Consider the following 11926-nt stretch of genomic DNA (forward strand, 5'->3'; position numbering starts at 1 on the left):
TTCCAGTGATGCTGCTTGCAGACTGCCTGGGAAAAAAGGCTTAACCATTAGAACATAGTTTCCGCGCAATATCTGTAGCCTCTGCTAAAACAGTGAAGAATTGGCTTGGGATTCGATGAGACATTTGTTAATCTGCTGTGAGTATTTATCATTGTTACTGTTCATTCTTTGTATACCTTTTATTGCATTTTACAAGTTTATGTACAGTATATATTCTGGCGTGATAACTGTACTTTGTAGCATCCCACCCAGTTACCCTATTCAGCGCCTTTATCATCTATTCTGTTCCATTCACAATCCTAATGTGCTGCTTTCTGTACTCTTGACTCATGTATACACTTATGTACAGTACCAGGCAAAAGTTTGGACACCCCGTTCATGCAATAGTTTTCCTTGTTCTTATTGATATATGCACACTGTAGTTCAGATTGAAGGCGTCAAACCATAAAAAAAAGAATGTAACATCCGTGTCTGAATATGCTCTTACCGCCTATCCCCCTATTACTAGGTTAAGCTGAACTATCACCTTGGTTGATGCTGGACTACTATAGTAATGCTGGAACTTGTCTCCCTCCAGCCAGTTTACCATTGATTCTAATGAGCATATCATACAGATATAATTATTGTAGTTCTCTGCTGGAGTCATGAGCGAGGCTCCTCTCTATTTAAACCTTGCCAGTTATAGTTTATACTTGATGTGGTTCAGTCAGTTGTTTCAGGTCTTGTTCATGCTGTTTGATTCCTGTTGTTCAAACACTTTTTTGCCTTACAATTCTGTACCAGGGTAATGACAAGGCTTCCTGACCATCCCCTGCCAACCAACTCCACCAGCCAGCAGCTATTTTGTGGACTCAATACATGAGCATAAGAGCCAGTGTCATCACCGGGATTTATGCTTTTCATCACTGCACTTAAGAATACCTTCAAGGTTCTGGCAAATTCCTGCACATTTTCTCTATTGTGCTTAAGAGTATGTGCACACATTGTGGATTTCCGGCGGATTTGCAGTATTTTTTTTGCGGTGCAGAAACGCTGGAAATCCGCAAGTGATTTACAGTGCAATGTAAATCATATTTTTTTAAAAAAATGCTGTGCTAATGATGCAGAAAATTCAGTGCGGAAACGCTGCGGATAAACAGAAGTAGCATGTCACTTCTTTTTTGCGTATCGGCAGCATTTTTGTACCCTTTCCATTATAGAAATCCGCAGGGGTAAGAAACGCAGCAAATCAGCAATAAATCTGCAGCAAATTCGCAACAAAAACGCTCAAAATCCGCACAAAAAAACGCAACAAATCCGCACCTGCGTTTTCCGCCAAGAGATGTAGAATCTGCACCAGAAATTCCTAAGCCTAAACCGCAACGTGTGCACATAGCCTTATCTGTCTTTTATCTATATATAAACATATATACAGTATTTGTGTGCATGTATGTGTATATATATATATATATATATATATATATATATATATTTTTTTTTTTTTTTTTTTTTGCAATATTTTTCTAGCAAGTGCTATTGAGTTAACCCCTAAAAGATGAGGCCTACTGCGAATATATTTTTAATTGTTCTTCTCTCACTTTCACCAATAAATATACATATTTATTTTTGTTGATACAACTGTATAACTGTATGAAGGCTTTTTTTTTTTTCGCAAGATGATTAGTGTTTGTCCATAACACCATTTTGTGGTGCATCTAGTTTATTACCTAGATACAAATACATACGGTAAATTTGGTTTTGTCATGTTCATATCAATCAGCAGAATCAACTTAACATGTCAATGTTACTTAAAGGGAACTTGTCACCTTGGAAAACGCTATTTAACTGCACATATAGGGATAAAATGAACGTAAACAGCATTTTTGAGGTGACGTTCCTTTTGATTACTATTACAAATGAATGTTGCGTAAAAACAAACAAAATCCAGAATTTCTGTTTTTTTCTTTAATTGCACTGCCCAAAACGTGTATTATAAAAGTAATTACAAAGGCTGATGTGCCCTAGCATGGAACCAATGAAAACCACAAAAAAATAAACCCTCATACAGCTTCCTTGATCGAAAATATAAAAGTTGTGTCTCACAGGATATACAGGTCCTTCTCAAAAAATTAGCATATAGTGTTAAATTTCATTATTTACCATAATGTAATGATTACAATTAAACTTTCATATATTATAGATTCATTATCCACCAACTGAAATTTGTCAGGTCTTTTATTGTTTTAATACTGATGATTTTGGCATACAACTCCTGATAACCCAAAAAACCTGTCTCAATAAATTAGCATATCAAGAAAAGGTTCTCTAAACGACCTATTACCCTAATCTTCTGAATCAACTAATTAACTCTAAACACATGCAAAAGATACCTGAGGCTTTTATAAACTCCCTGCCTGGTTCATTACTCAAAACCCCCATCATGGGTAAGACTAGCGACCTGACATATGTCAAGAAGGCCATCATTGACACCCTCAAGCAAGAGGGTAAGACCCAGAAAGAAATTTCTCAACAAATAGGCTGTTCCCAGAGTGCTGTATCAAGGCACCTCAATGGTAAGTCTGTTGGAAGGAAACAATGTGGCAGAAAACGCTGTACAACGGGAAGAGGAGACCGGACCCTGAGGAAGATTGTGGAGAAGGACCGATTCCAGACCTTGGGGAACCTGAGGAAGCAGTGGACAGAGTCTGGTGTGGAAACATCCAGAGCCACCGTGCACAGGCGTGTGCAGGAAATGGGCTACAGGTGTCGCATTCCCCAGGTAAAGCCACTTTTGAGCTACAGAGAAGCAGCACTGGACTGTTGCTAAGTGGTCCCAAGTACTTTTTTCTGATGAAAGCAAATTTTGCATGTCATTCGGAAATCAAGGTGCCAGAGTCTGGAGGAAGACTGGGGAGAAGGAAATGCCAAAATGCCTGAAGTCCAGTGTCAAGTACCCACAGTCAGTGATGGTGTGGGGTGCCATGTCAGCTGCTGGTGTTGGTCCACTGTGTTTCATCAAGGGCAGGGTCAATGCAGCTAGCTATCAGGAGATTTTGGAGCACTTCATGCTTCCATCGGCTGAAATGCTTTATGGAGATGAAGATTTCATTTTTCAGCACGACCTGGCACCTGCTCACAGTGCCAAAACCACTGGTAAATGGTTTACTGACCATGGTATTACTGTGCTCAATTGGCCTGCCAACTCTCCTGACCTGAACCCCATAGAGAATCTGTGGGATATTGTGAAGAGAAAGTTGAGAGACGCAAGACCCAACACTCTGGATGAGCTTAAGGCCGCTATTGAAGCATCCTGGGCCTCCATAACATCTCAGCAGTGTCACAGGCTGATTGCCTCCATGCCACGCCGCATTGAAGCAGTCATTTCTGCCAAAGTATTCCCGACCAAGTATTGAGTGCATAACTGAACATTATTATTTGTTGGTTTTTTTGTTTGTTATTAAAAAACACTTTTATTTGATTGGATGGGTGAAATATGCTAATTTATTGAGACAGGTTTTTTGGGTTATCAGGAGTTGTATGCCAAAATCATCAGTATTAAAACAATAAAAGACCTGACAAATTTCAGTTGGTGGATAATGAATCTATAATATATGAAAGTTTAATTGTAATCATTACATTATGGTAAATAATGAAATTTAACACTATATGCTAATTTTTTGAGAAGGACCTGTAGAGACATAAAATCAAATTATTTTTTTTTCAGTGTACTATTTGTACAAAAGTAATAGAAAACTACAGAGTTAGCATTGCCTTAATTAAACTGACACACAGAATAAAGATAATGCTTTACTTGTGCAGCACTTACATAGCGTAAAATTTAAATATCTCTAGAATAAATTATATGACTTGTTTTTGCATAACGAGCTGTAGTTTAAAAATAGTATTATTTTGGAATACACACATCGCTTTGATCGCTTTCTATTTCAGTAGCTTCACAGTAATTCTGCTCTTCTTTTTTTTTTGTATTCTATTAATAGTATGTGGATTTCAAATCTGCATAAATGTGGGTCCTTTACTGCAATATGTGAATGTGATTTCATAGAATCTTATTCACAATGATGTTTTGCTGTAAGGCCGGGGTCACACTAGACCGTAATACGGACGAGTGCAATGCGATAAAAAATCGCATAGCACTCGTCCCAATGTTAATCAATGGGGCAGCTCCCATCATCCGATATTTTCTCGGCCGTATTCAGGATCCGAGTGAAATCGCAGCATGCTGCGATTGTCAGCGTTTCTCAGCCGAGAATCGCCAATGAAAGTCTATGGAAGCCCCAAAAATACGGATCACACACGGACCAGCAGTGTGACTTGCGAGGAATACGCAGCGCTGTTAGAGAGAAAAGCCGGCAATTCAGTGCGGTGTACAGTAAAATCACACTGACAGCTTAGAATAGAATAGGTCGAATAAATGTGTACACATAGAATAGGTATATATATATATATATATGTCAGTGAGACACAAATATATATATATATATATATATATATATATATATATATATATATATATACAGTGGGGCAAAAAAGTATTTAGTCAGTCAGCAATAGTGCAAGTTCCACCACTTAAAAAGATGAGAGGTGTCTGTAATTTACATCATAGGTAGACCTCAACTATGGGAGACAAACTGAGAAAAAAAAATCCAGAAAATCACATTGTCTGTTTTTTTAACATTTTATTTGCATATTATGGTGGAAAATAAGTATTTGGTCAGAAACAAACAATCAAGATTTCTGGCTCTCACAGACCTGTAACTTCTTCTTTAAGAGTCTCCTCTTTCCTCCACTCATTACCTGTAGTAATGGCACCTGTTTAAACTTGTTATCAGTATAAAAAGACACCTGTGCACACCCTCAAACAGTCTGACTCCAAACTCCACTATCGTGAAGACCAAAGAGCTGTCAAAGGACACCAGAAACAAAATTGCAGCCCTGCACCAGGCTGGGAAGACTGAATCTGCAATAGCCAACCAGCTTGGAGTGAAGAAATCAACAGTGGGAGCGATAATTAGAAAATGGAAGACATACAAGACCACTGATAATCTCCCTAGATCTGGGGCTCCACGCAAAATCCCACCCCGTGGGGTCAGAATGATCACAAGATTGGTGAGCAAAAATCCCAGAACCACGCGGGGGGACCTAGTGAATGAACTGCAGAGAACTGGGACCAATGTAACAAGGCCTACCATAAGTAACACACTATGCCACCATGGACTCAGATCCTGCAGTGCCAGACGTGTCCCACTGCTTAAGCCAGTACATGCCTGGGCCCGTCTGAAGTTTGCTAGAGAGCATTTGGATGATCCAGAGGAGTTTTGGGAGAATGTCCTATGGTCTGATGAAACCAAACTGGAACTGTTTGGTAGAAACACAACTTGTTGTGTTTGGAGGAAAAAGAATACTGAGTTGCATCCATCAAACACCATACCTACTGTAAAGCATGGTGGTGGAAACATCATGCTTTGGGGCTGTTTCTCTGCAAAGGGGCCAGGACGACTGATCCGGGTACATGAAAGAATGAATGGGGCCATGTATCGTGAGATTTTGAGTGCAAACCTCCTTCCATCAGCAAGGGCATTGAAGATGAAACGTGGCTGGGTCTTTCAACATGACAATGATCCAAAGCACACCGCCAGGGCAACGAAGGAGTGGCTTCGTAAGAAGCATTTCAAGATCCTGGAGTGGCCTAGCCAGTCTCCAGATCTCAACCCTATAGAAAACCTTTGGAGGGAGTTGAAAGTCCGTGTTGCCAAACGAAAAGCCAAAAACATCACTGCTCTAGAGGAGATCTGCATGGAGGAATGGGCCAACATACCAACAACAGTGTGTGGCAACCTTGTGAAGACTTACAGAAAACGTTTGACCTCTGTCATTGCCAACAAAGGATATATTACAAAGTATTGAGATTAAATTTTGTTTCTGACCAAATACTTATTTTCCACCATAATATGCAAATAAAATGTTAAAAAAACAGACAATGTGATTTTCTGGATTTTTTTTTCTCAGTTTGTCTCCCATAGTTGAGGTCTACCTATGATGTAAATTACAGACGCCTCTCATCTTTTTAAGTGGTGGAACCTGCACTATTGCTGACTGACTAAATACTTTTTTGCCCCACTGTATATATATATTAATATTTCTTCCAGCGCTATACAGCTTTAAAGCCGGTAATTCAATTACCGGCTTTTGCTTTCTCCTTCCTAAACCCGACATGATATGAGACCTGGTTTACATACAGTAAACCATGTCATATCCCCTTTTTTTGCATAATCCACACTACTAATGTCGGTAGTGTGTCTATGCAAAATTTGGCCGTTCTAGCTAGTACATTAAGGGGTTAAATGGCGGAAAAAATTGGCGTGGGCTCCCGCACAATTTTCTCCGCCAGAGTAGTAAAGCCAGTGACTGAGGGCAGATATTAATAGCCTGGAGAGGGTCCATGATTATTGCCCCCCCCCCCCCCCCTGGCTAAAAACACCTGCCCCCAGCCACCCCAGAAAAGGCACATCTGGAAGATGCGCCTATTCTGGCACTTGGCCACTCTCTTCCCATTCCCGTGTAGCGGTGGGATATGGGGTAATGAAGGGTTAATGCCACCTTGCTATTGTAAGGTGCCATTAAGCCAAATTAATAATGGAGAGGCGTCAATTATGAAACCTATCCATTATTAATCCAATACTAGTAAAGGGTTAAAAAAAGACACAAACACATTATTAAAAATTAATTTAATGAAATAAACACAAAGGTTGTTGTATTAATTTATTCTACTCTCAATCCACTCACTGAAGACCCTCGATCTGTAAATCAAAAAATAAATAAATAAACCAACAATAACCATACCTTCCGCAGATCTGTAAAGTCCAACGATGTAAATCCATCTGACGGGGTTACAATATTTTGCAGCCACGAGCTTTGCTAATGCAAGGTTGCTCATGTCTGCAAAACCCCAGGGAATGAAGGTAAAGTAGGTCAATGACCTATATTTACCTGCATTTGCGGTGAGGCGCCCTCTGCTGGCTGTTCCTAGATCGTGGGAACTTTCCTAGAAAGCTCCCTGGCTCGAGATCATAAGGGGGCGCCCTCTGCTGGTTGTCCTCATATGAACTCGAGCCAGGGAGCTTTCTAGGAAAGTTCCCACGATCTAGGAACAGCCAGCAGAGGGCGCCTCACTGCAAATGCAGGTAAATATAGGTCAATGACCGACTTTACCTTCATTCCCTGGGGTTTTGCAGACATGAGCAACCTTGTATTAGCAAAGCTCGTGGCTGCAAAATATTTTAACCCCTTCAGATGGATTTACATCGTTGGACTTTACAGATCTGTGGAAGGTATGTATATTGTTGGTTTATTTATTTTTTTTTATTTACAGATCGAGGGTCTTCAGTGAGTGGATTGAGAGTAGAATAAATTAATACAACAACCTTTGTGTTTATTTCATTAAATTAATTTTTAATAATGTGTTTGTGTCTTTTTTTAACCCTTTACTAGTATTGGATTAATAATGGATAGGTTTCATAATTGACGCCTCTCCATTATTAATTTGGCTTAATGTCACCTTACAATAGCAAGGTGGCATTAACCCTTCATTACCCCATATCCCACCGCTACACGGGAATGGGAAGAGAGTGGCCAAGTGCCAGAATAGGCGCATCTTCCAGATGTGCCTTTTCTGGGGTGGCTGGGGGCAGGTGTTTTTAGCCAGGGGGGGCCAATAACCATGGACTCTCTTCAGGCTATTAATATCTGCCCTCAGTCACTGGCTTTACTACTCTGGCGGAGAAAATTGTGCGGAAGCCCACACCAATTTTTTCTGCCATTTAACCCCTTAATTTACTAGCTAGAACGGCCAAATTTTGCATAGACACACTACTGATATTAGTAGTGTGGATTATGCAAAAAAAATGGTGATATGAGATGGTTTACTGTATGTAAACCAGGTCTCATATCTTGTCGGGTTTAGGAAGGAGAAAGCAAAAGCCGGTAATTGAATTACCGGCTTTCTGCTATATCGCGCTGTATGAAATATTAATATATATACATATATGTGTCTACTGACATATATATATATATATATATAGACAGTATATATGTTTGTTTTTTTTGTCACATGGATGCCTTGTATAGCCGTATGTCGGTTTTGCAAGCCTGCGATAAAAACACGCAGTACGGATGCCATACGGATGTCACACGGATCATTTGATGCAAGAAAATCGCATCCTCGCACTGCACACGGATCAATGTTTTGGTAACATTTGTGCGATTCTTGTCCGTCAAAAACGGTCCGTTTTTTTATACGTTGTGTGTGTCCCCGGCCTAACACAGTTAATTTTTAGCATGAAACTGCGTCTGAAACACAGCCCACAAATACAGCACATCTTTGTGCATGCTTCATTCTGTGACAGAATGGTGCAATTTAATAAAGAAGGTAAAGCAAGGATCTATCCGTGGTCGCCTGGTAGCTCTAAATAGGGCTTCCGTGGACAGCATTTGCACTAACTACTCCAACTATACGTTCCCAGGAGAGCCCTGAAAAACCTGTAACCCCCATACAGGGATGGTGACTTATATAGGGGCCCTGGGTTGAGATCTCAGAGTAGCTGCTGGCCAATGGAGCAGGATGGCAGAAATAGTTAGGTAGCTGGGTAAGAACCAGGAGGAGCAGATATGGGACAAAATCCAGAGGCAGAATAATAGTAATGGGCTGAAGTCTGAAATCTCAAATCCAACAGGCTGAACAAGAGTAACATAAATGGAGAGCACCAGATCAAGTATGAACAATTACTGGCAAATCCCAGCAGTTTTCCGAGAGTTTAAAGGAACCTGTCACCCCCAAAATTGAAGATGAGCTAAGCCCACCAGCATCAGGGGCTTATGTACAGCATTGTGTAATGCTGTAGATAAGCCCCCGATGTATCCTGAAAGATGAGAAAAAGAGGTTAGATTATACTCACCCAGGGGCGGTCCCGATCCGGTTCTGATCCGATGGGTGTCGCAGTCCGGACCGAGGCCTCCCATCTTCTTACGATGACGTCCTCTTCTTGTCTTCAGGCTGCGGCTCTGGTGCAGGCGTACTTTGTCTGCCCTATTGAGGGCAGAGCAAAGTACTGCACTGCGCAGGCGCCGGGAAAGGTCAGAGGGGCCCGGCGCCTGCAGACTGCAGTATTTTTCTCTGTCCTCAACAGGACAGACAAAGTACGCCTGCGCTGGAGCCGCAGCGTGACTACAAGAAGAGGACGTCATCGTAAGAAGATGGGAGGCCCCCGGACCGGACCGTGACGCCCATTGTAGCGGGACCGCCCCGGGGAGAGTATAATCTAACCTCTTTTTCTCATCTTTCAGGATACATCGGGGGCTTATCTACAGCATTACAGAATGTTGTAGATAAGACCCTGATGCTGGTGGGCTTAGCTCACCTTCGATTTTGGGGGTGACAGGTTCCCTTTCAGGTAACTGAGTCAGAAACAGGAAGATCAGGTAAATAATAAAGTTTTTATCAATAGCACCTTTACAAATATATTTACTAAGAAAATTTGTGACTTTTTCAGCACGTATTTCACCCGCTGAATGATATATAGTTCAGTTTTCAGAAAGGGTTCGGTATGAACCTGAAACGCGTTAATAAAAGCTCCTTGAAATATTATCACACATGGAACTACTCCCTTTTCACAGCAGCTTGGTCTTCCATCAGATCTATCCCCTACTTCTCCTCAAGGGTTTATTTTTGGCACATATAAGGAAATCTTCCTACATATGCACTGATGGTAAACCCTCGATGAATACCACACTACTCAATAAAGTGAATTACGTGGTTTACAAAATCCCAAATAAAATGACACATATGCCAGATTATATTTTATTTCTGGGATGGATGCCTCGGCAATGATAAATGCTGTCAATTACACATTTTAATCTCTCAAAATTATGACATACCTATTGGTGCACCGTAACGGCAGTCTCTAGGCCCGCATCAGGTAAATGGGTTGTTATGGCAAATGTGGATTATGTACAGTACAGACACTAAAACTAAACATGGTCCAAGCCCTACAGTAAGTATTATTATTATATTTTTTTTTCCAGTTGCTTCTTTACGAGAATTAACATTTGTATTCTCTTTTGAATATTTTTTTCTGTCCTTCAGTTTCTAACCATGGATCAAGAAATACTTGAAAAAATGTGTCATCTGATCTGGGAGATACACCGTTCTCCAGAACTAAGAGCCTTATCTCCTAGCACAACTCACCCAACCGCTTTCCAGTACTTCAACTTTACGCTGTCAATATTCACTTGTGTCATGGGATTTGTCGCCAACATTATTGTCATCATCGTCACCGGATTCTTACTGAAGAAGAACAAATATAAAATCTGGTTCCTGAACTTGGCGGTGGCAGATTTCACTTTTATTTTGATTCTACCGTTTTCTGCTGTGTCTGAAATAAGAGGAAAATGGCTGTATGGGTCTAGTGAGTGTAAATTTTTCAACTTTCTTGGCTTTGTTAATACGTACGCCAGTATTTATATCCTCACCGTGCTGAATATTGATCGCGCCTTGTCTGTGGCTAAACCGATATGGCACCGGAGTTTTCATTCTCAGAAATTTTGCTGCTTTATGTGCACATTCATATGGTTATCATCGGCCTTATGTAGCATTCCCGCCATCATCTATAGTGACGTCTATGAAGAAAACCAATGCACCCTGTCTTACTATGACACTTCACTTGTTGCATATGAACTAAGTTACAGATCCGAAAATGAGTCACTCGATGATTCGCTAGAAATGTGTGAAAATATCTCAGACCTTGAAACTTCTGAACGAAGGAAATTAGTCGCAGATTGGAGGGAAATGACCTTTACGACGGAACGTCTTGTACTTCCTCTCGCAGTGGTTGGCTATTGCATCCCGCTGTGCTTGATTGTATCCTCCAACATAATCATCGCTTTCCATGTGAAAAATTCCACGATGGCGGCATCATCCAGACTCTACAGATTGGTGATATTTGCCGTCATGAGCTTTTTCTTTGCCAGAACTCCATATGTTTTAACCTATATCCTTTTTTTGGTATCTGTTTCCACTCTGAAGATGATTTTGATGTATAAATTATCTGCCATTTTGCCGCTTTTATTCACCATAGCGGCTACGAATACTTTCCTAAATCCAGTGGTATATGTTTTATTAATAAAGCAAGCAAGGAGTGAACTTCTTAATTTTTTAAGAAGAAGTAGATTGCGAGTGATAAAAAGGTTTTCCAGAGCTCCACATACTCAACACTCCGATGCACCTGCTGCTCCAGTGCCCTCTGACATGACGGGAAGTGGCGGAATACTGTCCATTCAGTCAACGATCGGCTGACACCATTGATTATATTCAGGGTCAGGTAACTGATGGAGCAGAAATTAACACTTGTTTTAATAATGTGGCCAGTGTTTTGAAAAATTGTAAAAAACTACTATTTTTTTTTTCATTTAAATACATATACTTTCTATGCTCAGGAGTCCAGTAGGCGGACTGACTAATGGATCAGATATCGTCACTTCTGGTCCTGGTAGATGACTTTGGAGCAGCTGAACTAAAGCAGTGAGAAATTGGAAAGTGGAAATACTTTTTTAAAAAAATGATCCCTTAAATTTTAGGATGATCCTCTTAATATTCCACTATTCCACTGTTTTGTTAAACTTGAAGGGTTGTGAAAGCTGAGGTGTTTGGTGAGGTTAACATCCTATATTTCTATTTTCCTGTACGAGATATGTCATTTTGATGGACATCTTAAAAAACTTTTCAGTGTAAATATTCTATAAAACTATCATAGATATCTATGATATCTGATGGTGTTAAAGAGAACCTGTCTGCAGGAGTGTGCACAGTGACCTACACACAGTGCCAGGTGGGCGCCATTACACTGATTAAAATGACACCTTGGCTGATGAAATA

The 11926-nt window shown here is 40.5% G+C and overlaps 1 protein-coding gene across 1 annotated transcript; it reads left to right on the forward strand.

The window, feature by feature from the left end:
* On the forward strand, window positions 1-11347 carry LOC138646154 (chemerin-like receptor 1). The gene is made up of 2 exons (XM_069735617.1): window positions 1-137; window positions 10139-11347. Exon 2 carries the CDS (start codon window positions 10148-10150, stop codon window positions 11345-11347), a length of 1200 nt encoding a protein of 399 aa, XP_069591718.1. The 5' UTR covers window positions 1-137; window positions 10139-10147.
* The last annotated feature ends 579 nt before the right edge of the window (window positions 11348-11926 follow it).

The sequence above is a fragment of the Ranitomeya imitator genome, chromosome 7, assembly GCF_032444005.1.
Source record: "Ranitomeya imitator isolate aRanImi1 chromosome 7, aRanImi1.pri, whole genome shotgun sequence".
Classification (NCBI taxonomy): domain Eukaryota; kingdom Metazoa; phylum Chordata; class Amphibia; order Anura; family Dendrobatidae; genus Ranitomeya; species Ranitomeya imitator.